Source organism: Protomyctophum bolini, assembly GCF_963924005.1.
Source record: "Protomyctophum bolini genome assembly, chromosome: 22".
Lineage (NCBI taxonomy): Eukaryota > Metazoa > Chordata > Actinopteri > Myctophiformes > Myctophidae > Protomyctophum > Protomyctophum bolini.
Genome location: NC_137883.1, coordinates 30,282,504 through 30,299,983, shown reverse-complemented (window position 1 = coordinate 30,299,983; position 17,480 = coordinate 30,282,504). Strand labels below are relative to the sequence as shown.

Genomic DNA, 17,480 nt, shown 5'->3' with positions numbered 1-17,480 from the left:
TATAAGCTGCTGGGCGCTTATATTAGCCCGACGAGATCGAAAATGTTAAAACGTTAATAACTCTTCATCTGAATCATTCCGTCCAATTCTAAGAAAAGAACAATTATGTGTTAGACGGTCCGATCGCGGTCCCGTCGCTAGTCGCGTTAGAATTAATCATACCGCCCGTTGTTGTCGTTCGCACGGAGAGTGTTTTGGTCATCTAGCTACTTCAGCCACATCCGGGATAACATCCGGTCCTACTTCAGCCACATCCGGGATAACATCCGGTCCGTCGCTGAATGTGCTCCGCTGCTATAAATCGCTGGGCGCTCTGATTTAATGGATTGCGGATTAAATAATCCCGGGCGTTCGGGGTGTTAAATACCTGTGGATTAACCCAGTTTTCTATTTATTTAGCAGCATCACATTTTTTAATACTGTACATACTGTACAGAACCAGAGCATGTGAGCGGAGCGGAGCGGCCGATAATTCCGCTCTTCGCTCTCGACGGCTTTTGTTACGCTCGCTCCGCGCTCACGTTCATCTCCCCCCACGCCGCTCTACGCTCGCTCCGCGCTCACTTCAAAATCCACCCGCTCCGCTCCTCGCTCCGCTCCGCTCGCGCTCACATGCTCTGTTGTAGCCCATCGTCATGTGTCCAAATCCAAAAGAACAGATATGTAAACTGTCGACACGCCATGAGCGGTGCATTGATGATTTGTATGTCTATTCTCATGGACAGTCCGTGAAGCAGATTACGCGTATGGGGCTGGGCTTGAGTCTGAGAGCAGGCCCCGGCGCCAGGATGGAATGACTGAGAGGACATTGAGATTTTTGAGGGGGCACAAAGGCAAAGAGGTTGATTTAAGGGCGCAAACATCCCCTTTACCCCCCCGTGGTGCCGGGCCTGCCTGAGAGGCAATGATTGATGTAAACTGCTAGCCAAGCTTGCACAGTGCCGTGCCGTGTGCACTGAGCGGCTCGGAGCGGAGGACAGCTCTCGCTCCGGAAGTCAATCCGACCCATTTAAAAACCCGCTCCGCGCTCACGTCAAAATCTCTTCGCTCCGCTCACATGCTCTGTACAGAACCCAAAAAGGGGTTCCCGCCCAGAATGGGTTAAGTTGTGTACTATTTTTTATTTTACATCCTTTTAATGACTTTTTCTTGCCCGTCATGTCTCTTTTATGTCTATTCGTTTGTACTTTGTGCATGGACCCGAGTCCAATAATAGAGTTTTTCTTCTCACCTGAGGCGACCATGGCATGCCTTTCGCTTTTCATGGGCAAGTCTCCAACTGTCCTCCACTCTTCTGTCAGGGGATCGAAGATCTCCAATGAGTCGACGGTGTTCCTTTGGTACATCTTTTCTCCCACTGCCACGATCACTGCATCCAGTGGGGGAGAAAAGAGACCCACATATCTCACAGACGGGCATGCTGGCCTTTGGATAGATGTCCACTTTCAGCTCGTCACATACCGGTGTTACTGCATGGGCGTGCTGAGTTAGAGTATGGCTGCTCCCCCTTGGCCTCAGAGATGAACCTCTGACAGCCCGGCTGTTCTTTCACCACCTCCAGACTCTCCACCACAGTGTGGAGGAAGGAGGGACTGATGAGAGGCAGACGGATGTGCTCCAACACCTTCAGGAACACACAGAGAGAACACCGAGTATTAGTACTAGTCCAGGACCAACTGGAACAACATGAGAGCAGCAGTGGTCTCTGTGGTAGAGTGGGGGGGTTCCCAGTTCCTTTTTTTTAATAATTTTTTTATCCCACGATTTTGTAACCCAGTTTTCTTTTCACCCAGTTCCATCCTGGGCTCCCCCAGAGTTAGCAAGAAGCTGTGTAGCAGTGTATGAATGCGTGTGTGAATGTGTGTGTGTGTGTGTGTGTGTGTGTGTGTGTGTGTGTGTGTGTGTGTGTGTGTGTGTGTGTGTGTGTGTGTGTGTGTGTGTGAATGGGTGAATGTATTAATGCACAATCTATGTAAAGGTATATGAATGTGTGTGTGTGTGAATGGGTGAATGTAATGCACAATCTGTGTTAAAGTGCTTTGGATGAGAGTGCTATATAAATGCACCATTTACCAGCCAGTCCCACACCAGTATACAGTACAGTACAGTACAGTATACTGTATACAGCAGATGCCAAAGCATGTATTTGCAAAGGGACTCTAGCAACTGCCTTACATTTAGAAGACCTCCGACATGTCGATAAACAGAGACCTCTGATTGTCTTACAAGGCGTGAGAATAAGAAATGACTGACCTGTCCAAAGCTCTGTCTGTGGGTAGGACTCTTGTCTAAATGACTGACCTGTCCAAAGCTCTGTCTGTGGGTAGGACTCTTTTGAAATTTTGGAAAAAAAAGTTAGCCTCGTTTCTCATCATTTTGGACCGTGGGCTATAGCCCATATCGTACGGCATACTATGGCACGCCGTTTTTCATCGTTTTTGAGGATTTTTTAAAAAATGAAAAAATGAAAAAAACGATGGGTTATAGGCCATGTTTTTTGAAATTTTGAAAAAAAAAAAGTTAGCCTCGTTTCTCATCATTTTGGACCGTGGGCTATAGCCCATATCGTACGGCATACTATGGCACGCCGTTTTTCATCGTTTTTGAAGATTTGAAAAAAATGACGAAATGACAAAAACGATGGGTTATAGCCCATGTTTTTTGAAATTTTGAAAAAAAAAGTTAGCCTCGTTTCTCATCATTTTGGACCATTGGCTATAGCCCATATCGTACGGCATACTATAGCGCGCAGTTTTTCATCATTTTTGAAGATTTGAAAAAAATGACGAAATGACAAAAACGATGGGTTATAGCCCATGTTTTTTGAAATTTTGGAAAAAAAAGTTAGCCTCGTTTCTCATCATTTTGGACCGTGGGCTATAGACCATATCGTACGGCATACTATAGCGCGCAGTTTTTCATCATTTTTGAGGATTTGAAAAAAATGACGAAATGACAAAAACGATGGGTTATATAGCCCATGTTTTTTGAAAATTTGAAAAAAAAAGTTAGCCTCGTTTCTCATCATTTTGGACCGTGGGCTATAGCCCATATCGTACGGGATACTATAGCGCGCAGTTTTTCATCATTTTTGAGGATTTGAAAGAAATGAAAAAATGAAAAAAAAATCCGCAATTTCCGCAATTTCCATTCCCGCAATTTCAGCAATTACCATTTCCGCAATTTCCGCAATTCCGCAATTTGACAAAAACGATGGGTTATAGCCCATGTTTTTTGAAATTTTGAAAAAAAAAGTTAGCCTCGTTTCTCATCATTTTGGACCGTGGGCTATAGCCCATATCGTACGGCATACTATAGCGTGCAGTTTTTCAACATTTTTGAAGATTTGAAAAAAAATGACGAAATGACAAAAACGATGGGTTATAGCCCATGTTTATTGAAATTTTGAAAAAAAAAGTTAGCCTCGTTTCTCATCATTTTGGACCATGGGCTATAGCCCATATCGTACGGCATACTATAGCGCGCAGTTTTTCATCATTTTTGAGGATTTGAAAAAAATGACGAAATGACAAAAACGATGGGTTATAGCCCATGTTTTTTGAAATTTTGAAAAAAAAAGTTAGCCTCGTTTCTCATCATTTTGGACCATGGGCTATAGCCCATATCGTACGGCATACTATAGCGCGCCGTTTTTCATAATTTTTGAGGATTTGAAAAAAATGAAAAAATGAAAAAAAAATCCGCAATTTCCGCAATTTCCATTCCCGCAATTTCAGCAATTACCATTTCCGCAATTTCCGCAATTCCGCAATTTGACAAAAACGATGGGTTATAGCCCATGTTTTTTGAAATTTTGAAAAAAAAAGTTAGCCTCGTTTCTCATCATTTTGAACCGTGGGCTATAGCCCATATCGTACGGCATACTATAGCGCGCAGTTTTTCATCATTTTTGAAGATTTGAAAAAAATGACGAAATGACAAAAACGATGGGTTATAGCCCATGTTTTTTGAAATTATGAAATAAAAAGTTAGCCTCGTTTCTCATCATTTTGAACCGTGGGCTATAGCCCATATCGTACGGCATACTATAGCGCGCAGCTTTTCATCATTTTTGAAGATTTGAAAACAATGACGAAATGACAAAAACGATGGGTTATAGCCCATGTTTTTTGAAATTTTGAAAAAAAAAGTTATTCTCGTTTCTCATCATTTTGGACCATGGGCTATAGCCCATATCGTACGGCATACTATAGCGCGCCGTTTTTCATCATTTTTGAGGATTTGAAAAAAATGACGAAATGACAAAAACGATGGGTTATAGCCCATGTTTTTTCAAATTTTGAAAAAAAAAGTTAGCCTCGTTTCTCATCATTTTGGACCGTGGGCTATAGCCCATACCGTACGGCATACTATAGCACGCCGTTTTTCATCATTTTTGAAATTTTGAAAAAGTTATCCTCGTTTGAAACCTATAGCTATAGCACATGGTCCAAAATGATGAAAAACGAAACGAGGCCAATTAAAGAATTAGAACGTAGATAAAAACGGCAGGTTACAACACTTTTTTTGTTATTTTTGTACGTTTGTTTTTCTTCTTTGTAATTATTTGTTTGGTCCAAAATATTGTGTGTATGTTGTCACGACAAGAGTTGGCTTCGTACAACGCTTAAAAGGTCTTTAAATAAATACATTTTGAAATGCCCATGGGAAAATTAATTTCCTGGGCTACTCGTCGTTCTGAAAGGGGGAGGGACTGCGACACTCTATAGTCCATGGTGTCGGAGGGCATATAGTATGTCGTTTTTCACGATTTCGGAGGATTTAAAAAAAGGTGAAAATCGCGGAAAAGCGAAAGGCTATAGTCCATGGTGTCGGAGGGCAGATTCATGAAACACAGGAAATGATGTTGTAATCCAAAGTGCAGTGGACTCTGCATGGCAGGGGCGTCCTCCTCCCTGAGCCAAGCTTGCGCCTGACCGCATACCTGTTGTGTAGGATTGATGTTGGTAATCGAAGCACCGATGAGAGACACTGTGGGTCTTCAGATGAGCAGTGACATCGTTTGGGTCATCAGGTGGGCAGGCCCTCCTTCTTGGGTGTTTCGCTGACTGGCCCACGACACCTCCAGAGGGTTCAGCAGTGAATCCCAGCGTCCCAGGTTCACTCCCTACTAGCTGTCACGACTCATCTGAAGGCCCATGTGGGGTCCTTTTTCTTCATCCACAGCCACTGACTCCCCTTTTCAGCAGCCCTGGAGAGGTCCTTGATCGCCTGCCGGTGGGCCTTCCCCCGTACTCCCATCTCCCTGAGTAGCTTAGATGTTGAGGTAGCTACGAACCCTCTGCAACCTACTTCCATATATTGCATCATGTTTTGTTGCCTGTGTTAGTCTGCTATTGGGGGGACTACGGATAAAACAATGTCCATATTTAGCTAAATCCGGTGTATTTACATTACATTATGTACATTTATAAAATACGAGTCGAGTCAAAAATGATGCAGCATCCTCTTTGGTTGAATAGTTCAAGTGCTGGACAGGTTTGGGCAGTCTCCCATATCTACAGAAAAACACACAGACTGGCAATTATACTGTGGGCCGTTTACGAGTTATTTTTTACAGGTATGATTTGAGGTGTTCGACTCAACGATGCAATTTGGAAACGGGCATACACTTAACCCATTCTGGACGGCAACCCCCTTTGGTGTTTTAAGCATTATGTTATACTTTAGCTATTGAAAAATGTCAGATCTACAAGCTCATAGCGCAGCACCGAGTGCCATGCTATGAGCTTGTAGATCTGCTATTTTTGAAAAATCGTTCAAATACATATAATTCTGGGGGTCCTTGACATGAAAAAGGTTGAGCATCACTGAAATAGAAACATGGGTTTTTCAGAAAACTGTCAGGATTTAGAAGGCATTTGTAGAATCGGCCTCAGTTTTGTACCTGGTACGCTTGGGAGGTGAAACGGTAGACTCGTCTTCACCTTCACAGGAATCGTCCCCATCCTGCTTGTTTTCTTCTGTTGGCCTCAAAGGTGACGATTCTTCATCGACCTAAAACGGGTGACTTTCAGTAAGACTATGCCGCTTTATCGCTTCACCATATTCATGACTTGGAGGCCATTTTTGGTCTTACGTCATAGCTTTCGTCTCTTGTCCAACCAAAACTTTTACTTTTCAGGATTAAAATGAAGAAAAAAAATAGCAAAGGTAGCAGATCTACAAGCTCAGAACGTGTTGCTATGCGCCACATTTCGAGCTTGTAGATCTTCTACTTTTGCGTGACACTGTATTTATTATGACCAAGTAGGGCATTCATTTACAAAAAGAAAACACAATCAAGTCTTTGATTTGTTTTGTTTGTTGATGTATTAATGCTATAAAGTGCAGCAAGAGACGCCTTTGGGGTGATTTTGTACTATAAATAAAATAAACTGAAATTAAAATATGGAGATAAGAGGGGTTTTTCGCCCGACAGCAACGATATATCACCCATTCTTGAGATAAGGGACAAAACTTTTTTCAAACTGGATTTTTTTTTTTTTTAAGATACATTCAAATCAAATAGATGTATTTGTAGACACAGGTCTCAACTACCAATCTTGAGAAGGAACAGGTTTTTCGCATAACATTTCTTTCTAAAATGGGACATTTATGCACTTAATACCTGATTCATGTCAACTCCGTCAGACACACTAAAATCCCTTTTAATTGAATTTTATCATTTCAACAATAATATAAAGTCCTCAGTTATCTTATAATGGCTTTCAGTAATCAAGTTAAGTAATACAAATCTTTTAATATTATTTTGTTCCAATATCACACTATTATGAAATATCCAATTTCTCAAAACCGTCATTTCAACCTTTATTTTCAATATTATAACATGAAAACCATGTAAAAAAAAAAAAAAAACATCATTACGTATCATTTCAGTTGGTGTTTCAATACATAAGCACAAAAGATTTGACAGCGAATTTTCTATTTCTTTGGAAATTAACAAAAACATCACGGGACGAACGTCTGACGGAGTTGACGAACATCTGACGGAGTTGACAAGTTTAACTGATTTAGGTTCTAGACCACCTAGGATCTTGATTCTGGTGACTAATCCCACATTTTCAAGGATGAGGAATACAGTGGTACTATTTAGATTTGCCCTGTGAACATGGCAGCCATTTTTCAAAATGGCCGCCAACTTTCTGTTATTTCCCAATAACTCAAGTTCTACACCACCTAGGATCTTGATTCTGGTGACTAATCATACATTTTCAAGGATGTGGGATACATTGGTACTATTTAGATTTGTCCTGTGACCATGGTAGACATTTTTCAAAATGGCCGCCAACTTTCTGTTATTTCCCAATAACTCAAGTTCTACACCACCTAGGATCTTGATTCTGGTGACTAATCATACATTTTCAAGGGTGAGGAATACAGTTGTACTATTTAGATTTATCCTGTGACCATGGATGGTAGACATTTTCAAAAATGGTGGACCTGCTATTATTTTACCAATTTACTCAGGGAATATTATCAGAATAATATAAAATCTGTGAATACATTTCTTACCAAGAATTTTCTTCACCAATGTTTGTAAAGGTGTCTACTAACATATCCCACATTGGTTTCTATTTGACCACCCTAGGGGCATGTTTGACAGCTTCTGAAAGTTGGGTACCATCAACAACCAATATAAGGCTAAATGTTCTAAATTTCATTATGCTTTAAGTAGCATGTGGCATGTCAAACTAGGGGCTTTTCATGATTCTGGATCCATTCCAAGCATTAGTTTTGCACAAAAAACACTACGTTGGCTAAAAACGGCCATAGCCATCATCACAGATGTGATGAGGTCAGCACATGTCGGCACATTTGGACAAGTGGCTATGGCCAAACTAGGGGGTCTATGGCCAAACTAGGGGTCAAACTCCTTGGGCTAAATTCGGTGAGGTGAACAGTGAGCAGTGAACAGTGAGCGAAAGACTGAAGACAGAAGATTTGGCTTCAGGACCATCAGGCAGGATGTGCAGACACTGAAGGCATCAGTGTCTTTCTCTGTGTCCCCATGTCAACCAAAGCAATGTTACCAAATCAAAGGAGCCTTCACCTCATGTCACCTGGGGCTGGGTGAGCAATCGTATCCTGTATCTAAACTCACAACTAAATACAGACACTTGGCCAGACTGCCGTTTGAAAGGGTCAAACCCCTCATCCTGATTGGGGAAGACCACCCCACCTAATCACACCAACCGAACAAGTGAGGTTGGGGCCTCCAGGTGGGCCAGCAGCCATCTGCACAAGACTGGGCTGGACCCTGCAGGAAAGCAATCTCCAGCCAAGACAATGTAAGTTGACTATAACAGAGCCCCAGAACACAGAGCTCAGGAGAAGGATGGAGAAACACTGGCAGGAGGCCACCAAGATACAATGCCCCAGAGACCCAGAGTGTGCCACCACTGGCAGTAAGGAGATCAACTGCTGCAGCAAAGATGTCATGAAAGGCAAAAAAAAACACAAAAAAAAACCCTGAACCTAATCGGGGTGTCAAGAGACCAAAGTTTCTCCCCCACAGTTCCCTGCAGTGGCCAGTGAAGTCAAACTGTGCATCTGTACCTGAAAGGGGCTAGTCAAAGGCCAGAAAGCCCACCTCCTTATAATGTCCTGTCAGTAGAAACTCAACCTGCACCTGAAATAAGCCCTTACCTCTCCCAGAGAAAGTTCATCCTTGAAAATGTAATGATTAGTCGCCAGAATCAAGATCCTTGGTGGTCTAAAACTTGAGTTATTGGTAAAATAACAGCAGGTTGGTGGTCATTTTGAAAAACAATGGCTGCCATGGTCACAGGACAAATCTAAATAGTACCACTGTATTTCTCATCTTTTAAAATGTATGATTAGTCGCCAAAATCAAGATCCTAGGTGGTCTAAAACTTGAGTTATTGTAAAATAACAGCAGGTGACGGCCATTTTGAAATAAAAAATGGCTGCTATGGTCACAGGACAAATCTAAATATTACCAATGTACCCCACATCCTTGAAAATGTATGATTAGTCACCAGAATCAAGATCCTAGGTGGTGTAGAACTTGAGTTATTGTAAAATAACAGCAGGTGGCGGCCATTTTGAAAAATGGCTGCCATGGTCACAGGGAAAGTCTAAATTGTACCACTGTATCCCTCATCCTTGAAAATGAGGTCTTAGTCACCAGAATCAAGATCCTAGGTGGTGTAGAACTTGAGTTATTGTAAAATAACATCAGGTGGCGGCTCTTTTGTAATATGGCTGCCATGGTCACCACGAGACAAATCTGTGATGGCCCCATAGCCAAAAATGTTCCTTAAGGCATGCTCTAACTGTGTGCCAAATTAGAATACTGCCCATTATTCAAAAACAATAATTTTATTGTTTTAGGAACACTTTTGTCAACTCCGTCAGATACACGTCAACTCCGTCAGACACAAAATCTGACGGAGTTGACGTCTGACGGAGTTGACAAAATGGCATTTGTTTTCATCTTAACCCTCTTTAGTACAATGTAGCCATTTTGTTTTTGCTTAATTTTGTTAGCTAAACCTAACCCCTAAACTAAAATAATAAACATTATTTTCGAATTCTTAACAAAGATCATAAAAATGTGCTGACGGAGTTGACATGTAAAAGCTGTGACCACATTGTTATCAACATTGTTTGTTTAAAATATCAAACAATTGAATGCTTGTCAGACCAGGTACTCCACTGTTGCAACAAATATAAATGGGACTTGGAAAAGGAGTCTTCAGGCTAAATCTATCGACAATATTTTCTGATTAATTTAAGACTTTTAAAAAAACCTGACGGAGTTGACGGAGACGTGGGACGAACATTTGATATGAGATATTTAAAAGAAAATATAAATTAAAATGAACTGTGTATGTTATTTGCTATGTTGTTGACAATCTACTTTAATTTAGTATGTATATTTATGTGATTGTGACAGTATTAGACACTTTTTTGGCAGTTTGAAATTGTGGCCACTTGCTGGGGACAGGCTAAATACAGGCCTTTTTGGGTACAGGGCCTGCTTTTAACTAATTCAGATGGAATATGAAAACAATTATAATGAAATTAAGGGCATAATAATACACAACTGTATTACACTTAACTTTGCAAGTGCTTTTATTTTTATGAATTAATTTATTTTTTACATAAAATAAGGCTCTTATGTGTGGGACATGTTTTTTCCACTTTTGTCCCTCATCTCAAGAATGAGTGATATATATGACGTTACGTACGAGCCAAAAGGCCGTGTGTGTGTACAAATGACCACCTTGTCGTCAGCCGAGCTCTTTCCTCCTGCGGCCGGGGGGTCCTTGGTGGACGGCGCCGGTCCTTTCTTGCCCCACTTACGGCCCAGCGGTACGAGTGGCTTCGCTGCTCGGCCTCGCGACAGCAGCGCCGGTTTGATCACAACGGCGCTCTTGACGGCCGCCGTCGTCACAGATTCTTCAGTCTTACTAGAACTGTACATGTACATGGAAGGGATAATGTATTTTAGCAAAAATGCTGCTGGAAAAAAAAAACGAGGTGAAAGCAAGAGTTGGTGGTGTTTCTAAGTGCAGGCGGTGCGTCGGTACCTGTCCATAGGCGCCTGGTCCTCGGGCAGCGCTGCTGCATCCCCAGCTTCAGGCAGACATGCCTCGACTGGATGTACAAAAACAAAGAAACTCAATGACTGAAGTCCAATGCAGAACTCATTTTAAGCTGTAGTCACCCTTTGACTAGGGAAAGAAATATGACCCCCATTATAGAAAGAATCCTGTTCTCTAAACTGCCTCCCCCTGGTCAGCCGGGGCGCCTGATGGAGGGGAATGGAACTGGTTGGAATAACGTGTTCCTTCCACGTGCTACGTCCAACCAGGGAAACTCCCCCCGTCAGGTGTAAAGGAGCGACTTGGACACTCATGCATGAAGGATGCATGAGTTCAAGTCCGTTGCTCTCCCCAGGTTGGCGGAGGGTGTGTAGAGCCCAGGATCACATTAGATAATTGACACAGGGGTGAAAAATGGGTTACAAAATCGTGGGATAAAAAAATAAAGATTGAGACGCTACAAGACACAAGACCAATTCATTTCCTACAGTTACAGTTACAGTAGTACATACTGCAAGAATTGCATTTATTTTTCCTTCAATGCTTTTTTAAAACACACTTGAGCATTACTTGTAAGCCTTAGGGTCGGGCTCGGGCTAATAAATTGCAGACCCTCGTTGGGCTGGTGCCGAACCGGGCGGGGCTCGAACACCAAGGGCCAGGGCCGTGTTCATGGAAGGACGTAGGTGTGCCAGTCACTCGAACATCACCCGTTACAAAACTAAATGTTTTGTCGTTCTCAAGGCTAGGACTGGGGTTTTGGACCCGTGCAGGGCTCTAGAGAGGGCCCGGCCGCCCCACACTTTGTAAAACAGTGCATGTAGTCAATAATGACACTGGGGAAAGGAAAGGAACTCCTGTACCTTGTTGCTCACTGGATTGTTCTTCATCTGTTTTCTTCTTTTTCTTCTTCTTCTTCTCACTGGGTGACGACGAGTCAACTGAGAAAGTTGACTCGTCATTGTCTTTCTTCTTGCGTTTCCCTTTCCTTTGCGGGGAAGCAGGATCTCCTCTCTCGTTAGAGACGTCCTCGTTCTCCTTCTCTCCCTCCACCATGTCAGCCCCTCCATCCTCCTCTTCCTCCTCCTCCTCCTCTTCTACGTCGCTCAGTATCGTCTCCGCACTCTTAATTCCTGAAAGCACAAGGTACATACATTTACTGAAAGTTAACAGTTTGGACATACAAGACTTCTTCAACCCAACTGCGACGATATGCAGTATTTCGCTCCAACTCAAGGAAAACATAAATCTCTAACACCAGCCTAACTGAATTCAATCCAAACCATTTTACACCTGGTCTTAGTGGAGTGCAGTGATGTTGAACCGTTTCCGTTACCTTTTGTCTTCCTGCTGGGTTTCCTCGTGGTCTTTTTCTCGTCGGGCGACTTGGGCTTCCTCTGCCTGGGGGCTCTGGGCTTCTTGCATTTCTGCACCTCAAGGATCTTCTCCAGGAGCTTAGAGAAGAACTCGATGTCCAACTTACGCTTCTCTTCTATAGGAAACGTTACAGGATAGTGTTAAAGGCCACTCGATAGATCAGCTCTATTGAATAAGGCAGTGGAGTGCACACACATTACACAACATGGTTCCCGTAGTAAAACAAATAGCGAAAATAACTGATCTACAAGCTCAACGCATTGTGATCTTGATGCCAAGTTTGGGAAACATATTGGTTCAATATTTGCCCATATTATCTCTCGATAAAGCGATAGATAACATTTCTTGTAACCAACGCGCCTGCCCTAATTCCCTAAACCAATCTCTCTGAAGCAGAAAAGTTGCATACGTAGACATAAACAAATCCCTGCCACAACAGAACACGATAAGACAACAAAACGAGATAAGAGTTGCAAAAGCAACGTCTGACATTCAAATACTTACTGAAAGCCTTGTCGACCCTCCAGGAATTGCCCCGTTCCTCCCTCTTGAACTTGTGCTGAAAAGGTTAAAAACTCAATGAATGCAACGCTACGTACGAATGTGCGTCAATGTATATTTAGTCTTGTAGACACTTTAACAGTGTTAATTAAATACGTTCATAGCATTGGTTCAGATCTCCACTGACCTTTATCTGTGACCGACCTCTGTGAGGAAACAACTGGCAGATCATGGAAAAGTCTGTCCCCACCATGCTGATCGCCAGGAAGAACATTTCTGTCTCTGATGGAAAGAAAATAAGAACGTTAAAGTCAAAGTCTGGTGTGGATTAATTTACATTTTTTTAATCCAATGGGGCTACAACACTATCCCTATGTGGGCATTTTATTAAAGACAACGGTTTTAAAATACATTAAAAAATACCAAATCCACAAGCTACACAGCTTCGACGGAACTGTGAGCTTGGAGATCAGCTATTTTAGCATGACACAACGTCGTACAACTTGTTCTTCTGAATTATTTTGAGAAACCCACAGCAACCATAACAACTACACTTTGAATAATCAGCAAGAAACCAATGGACAGTTGCACCCCTAACAGCAGCAAGATGTCCACCTAAACATATAGTACAATCAGCACGTACCTTCAGTGGACCAGGGTTTAATATAGTTCCCTTTCCTGAAGCTGGAGTAAGTGGTGGTGGAGCCACGTTCAAAGATGGGGTCTTTGCCATCCGCTGGGTTTGGTCCTTTCGCCCTCTTGACCTCCACTGTCAAACTGAGACACAAGTTTGCCGAGCGTCACTAAAACAAACAAGCCTTTGTGTTTTGTCTCACACATTATATATAGATACCTGGCATTAACTGTTTAATTAACTCGACTACAGCAGCAACATAAGAGATCAAAACGGAACGCTCAAATTGACTTTTTCCTTGTTCCACAGCCACGACAAGGAACCGGAGAGAAGGTTCAGTAACGTCTGCTGTCCACAGGGTGGATCTGTAGACCAACATAGAACACCAACCTTTGTTTATACCGAGCTAACACGCTTGGCACGAGCCCTTCAAAGTAAACCGAAAAGTCGATAAAAAAAACCCACGAACCACGAAAACTAGGAATTCACCAAAAAAACAGACATTTGACGACTTCTGCACTGCTTCTCACGGTCTCAACTGACTGTTTAGCGTTGATTTCAAAAAGGCGCAGACCACGTCCTGAATGAAACGTGACGCATGCCATGTGTAGGCGAAAAAATAATGAATGACTGAACATCACTGACCTGGACTCGTCGATAATCAGCGTGCCGTCCTCGGCCACTTTCACCCTGGGAACCATCAGCTGCTCGTCGTCCGCTTCACAGTCGTCGGCGTCCGCTTCTTCTTCCTGTTCGTCATCGCCGTCGTCCTCGCCCGCCTGTTGAGACGACGGCGCTGGGCTCGGGGGAGGGGGAGGAGTCGGGACCCTCTCGGGTGACCTGCGGAATTCAGGAGAGTTTTGTTGAGGCTCACTCGCTTGAGTGTTAAAGAGCCTATGTACAAGCTCACAACGTGTCGCTAACGTTGTGAGCTTGAAGAAATGTGTCCGCGGCCCAGACGGTTAGCTGAACCGTCTGGGCACCCAGGCTGCTGAGCCAGCCTGACGGCGTGCCGCGGGTTCGACTCCCGATCCCGACGGCCACGTGTCTTCCCCCCCATTTCCTGTCAGTCTACTTTCATCAATAAAGGCAGAAAAAGACAAAAAAATATCATAAAAAAAAAAAAAAAAGAATGTGTCCACGACCCACAAATGGGTCCCGATCCAGTGTTCGGGAACCAGTGAGGTAGGCTATTTTCGGCAAAGAGATTTGGTGTAAAAAGGGAAATACTATTATGGAGCGATTGGAGCCCTGGTGCACAACGCTAACATAAAAAGTTAAACTAATAATGTAATATAGTTACAAAAGAAAAAAGGTACTTCATATACAGTAAGTATGTTTCAATTATTGAGCTTCAACAGAGGAATATAATAAGACAGAGTCTTACGGTTGTCTAACTGGAGAAGGTGGGACCACAATCTCCTCGTCGTTCTTTCCCTGTGACTCCTGTGCTAAATAAGAGCTGGAGATTAAAAAAAAATAAGAAAGAGCAAATAATTACAAGTCAGGAAGACGGTAATAATAATCCATTTTAAATAAATACATTTTCTAGAGGCAAGCAGTGTCACATGATATAAATAATTCCATAGTGGACACTCACCTCATGGGGTTAGAGACCGGTAAATAGTAGATGAGGTCTCTCATGGTCATTTTGGCAGGGTCCGGAGTGTATTCCTTCACACGAGATTTTGACGTGGAATTTTTCCACGTCAGCGTATATACAGGTCATATACACAAACTTTCTAAAATACTGCAAAAATCTCAAAGCTCACACACGCTCGACAGGCTTATCAGTCTATTTTCTCAATTTATTTTTAATGGAAACAAGTCTAAGTAACAATTATTATGTGTTAATTTGCAGCCAGACTGACCTCCAGAGAGCATCCGCTGCTGGCGTGGGGACGTGGTTCCCTGTGAGAGCGTAGCATCAGTCTGGCTGGAGGCAGTCACATCCTGGCTGTCTGAACAAGGTCCTTCCGGGACCGCCGTCCTGACCGGAGACTTTGGGGCTCGAGCTCGGTTCAGCGCCGGAGCAACTTTGGGCTTGATGGAAAAACGCTTCCTCCTCTGGAGCGCAGCTGAGGGGGAGGTCGCCACCCGCATCACTGGCGTCCCTAAATGAGACAAGACACAACGCAGGCAAAAGCAGCTCTCGTGACTGAAGATTTTTGTCATGTCAATTCCTAATCTGTGAACAGCATGAAAGAGTTTTTAACCCATTTTGACCCGAGATCAGATTCTAAAAATGTCTTCTACATCCTGACAGTTTTCGGAAAAAGCTATGTTTCTATTGTCAATCGTTCTTCGATTTTTCGAAAATAGCAGACCGACAAGCTCATAGCGCGCCACTCGGTGGCGCGCTATGAGCTTGTAGATCTGCTATTTTTCAATAACACCAAAAGAGGTTTCCGCCCAAAATGAGTTTTAATGGAAGCTGCTGTATTCTATTACTAGTTTTGAGTCCCAATGCTCTTCAATCTTATCAAAAATGACTGTAATCAGTTGTGGTGACTGAGAATGGATTCAAGCCATTCAAGACATTGAAAGCAAAAAGTCAAATCGGTATGAGAGGACACAACGCATTTATCTTTAGCTTGCAAAGCCTGAGCAAAATGTATAATAGAATGTATAATAGAATTCCAGCGCTTGGTTCGCACAGGCGGAGGCGCAATTCGCCATCAAAGAGATCACAGTTGATGAAACAAAGTTTTATCATGTGGTGGCGGCTCTTACGAGCGCGACTGCGGGGAGAGTGGTGAGTCTACTAGAACGTCCTCCGGCGAGGAATAAATACGGCACTTTGAAGGCGCATTTACTGGAGACTTTTGGACTTAATGAATCCGAGCGTGCGCGCCAACTCCTCTCGTTTCCCGGTCTCGGCGACAGTAAGCCGTCGGAGCTGATGGATCACATGCTGGCTCTGCTGGGAGACCATCAGCCTTGTTTTCTTTTCAAGGAACTCTTCCTGCAACAGCTTCCAGACCAGGTTCGTTTGGCACTTGCAAATTCTTCTATTACTGATTTTCGTCTGCTGGCCAGGGAGGCAGATACATTTTTCTCAGCCGGCAAGAAATGTTTTGCAGCCACGCCCACTACTACCTCCAGTGATGACAATGCATATCAGCCATACTCCATCTCTGCCACTAACTCTATGCCCCGACGTGCAAAGCAGTCAGGAGGATTATGTTTCTACCATGCCAAGTTTGGCAATAAAGCCAAGAAATGCCTTCCTCCCTGTACATTCAGTGCGTCGGGAAACGCACCGGCCGCCACCTATTAGCAGCCGTGGGTGACGGCCATACCAGCGGCTTGTTGTTTATCACTGACGCCCTCTCCGGTCGTCGTTTTCTGTGTGATACAGGCGCCCACATGAGTACGTTGCCAGCTTCAGCCACAGACATTCGCACAGGGCCACGCGGCCCCCCCCTTGTGGCAGCCAATGGCAGCACAATCCACACCTTTGGCACACGCACTGTGACGGTGTGTTTTGCTGGTCAGCGTTTCACATGGGATTTTGTGTCGGCGGAAGTCTCCACCCCCCTCTTGGGCGCTGATTTCTTTTTTGCCAATAAACTTCTGGTCGACGTGAGGAACCGACGCCTCGTCCATGCCGAGACGTTCAGCTCATTTCCGTGTGAGCACAGTGGCACTGCCCCGACAAGGCTGTCCAGTGCCCTCTCACCTGCTGATGACTTTTCTCACCTCCTCGACGAGTTCTCAGACATAACCACGCCTACTTTTTCGTCCGCCTCCACCAAACATGGCGTGTTGCATTACATCTCCACCGAGGGCCCACCTGTGCACGCCAAGGCCCGTCGTCTTGACCCACACAAGCTCGCCATCGCTAGGACGGAGTTCGATGCAATGGAGCGCCTTGGAATCGTGCGTCGGTCAAACAGTCCCTGGGCCTCCCCCCTTCACCTGGTGCCCAAGTCCAATGGTGGTTGGCGCCCGTGTGGCGACTACCGGCGCCTTAATGCTGCCACTGCGCCTGACCGCTACCCTATTCCACACATCCATGACTTTTCGGCCCATCTGGCGGGTGCGACTATTTTTTCAAAAGTGGACCTTGTCCGAGGCTATCACCAGGTGCCTGTGCATCCTCAGGACATCCCAAAGACAGCGGTAATCACCCCGTTTGGGCTTTTTGAGTTTCTCAGGATGCCGTTCGGACTGAAAAATGCTGCCCAAACCTTTCAGCGTTTGATGGACACGGTTCTGCGCGATTTGTCATTCGTTTTTGTCTACCTCGATGACATTTGTCTGGCCAGCTCGTCGAAAGCGGAGCATCTGTCGCACCTACGGCTTCTCTTCAGTCGTCTCAGGCAGCACGGCTTGATCATCAACCCGGCGAAGTGCCAGTTTGGAGTTTC

The 17,480-nt window shown here is 44.0% G+C and overlaps 1 protein-coding gene across 1 annotated transcript; it reads right to left on the bottom strand.

Annotated features, from left to right (window-relative positions):
* Positions 1-1,453: 1,453 nt before the first annotated feature.
* On the bottom strand, positions 1,454-16,042 carry LOC308309768 (uncharacterized protein; the record flags this gene model as incomplete). The annotated part of the gene is made up of 13 exons (XM_080755685.1): positions 1,454-1,624; positions 10,274-10,466; positions 10,581-10,647; positions 11,459-11,728; positions 11,932-12,087; positions 12,477-12,531; positions 12,661-12,755; positions 13,117-13,250; positions 13,753-13,947; positions 14,495-14,569; positions 14,708-14,781; positions 15,058-15,221; positions 15,931-16,042. 13 exons carry the CDS (start codon positions 16,040-16,042, stop codon positions 1,454-1,456), a joined length of 1,761 nt encoding a protein of 586 aa, XP_080611811.1.
* Positions 16,043-17,480: the final 1,438 nt, after the last annotated feature.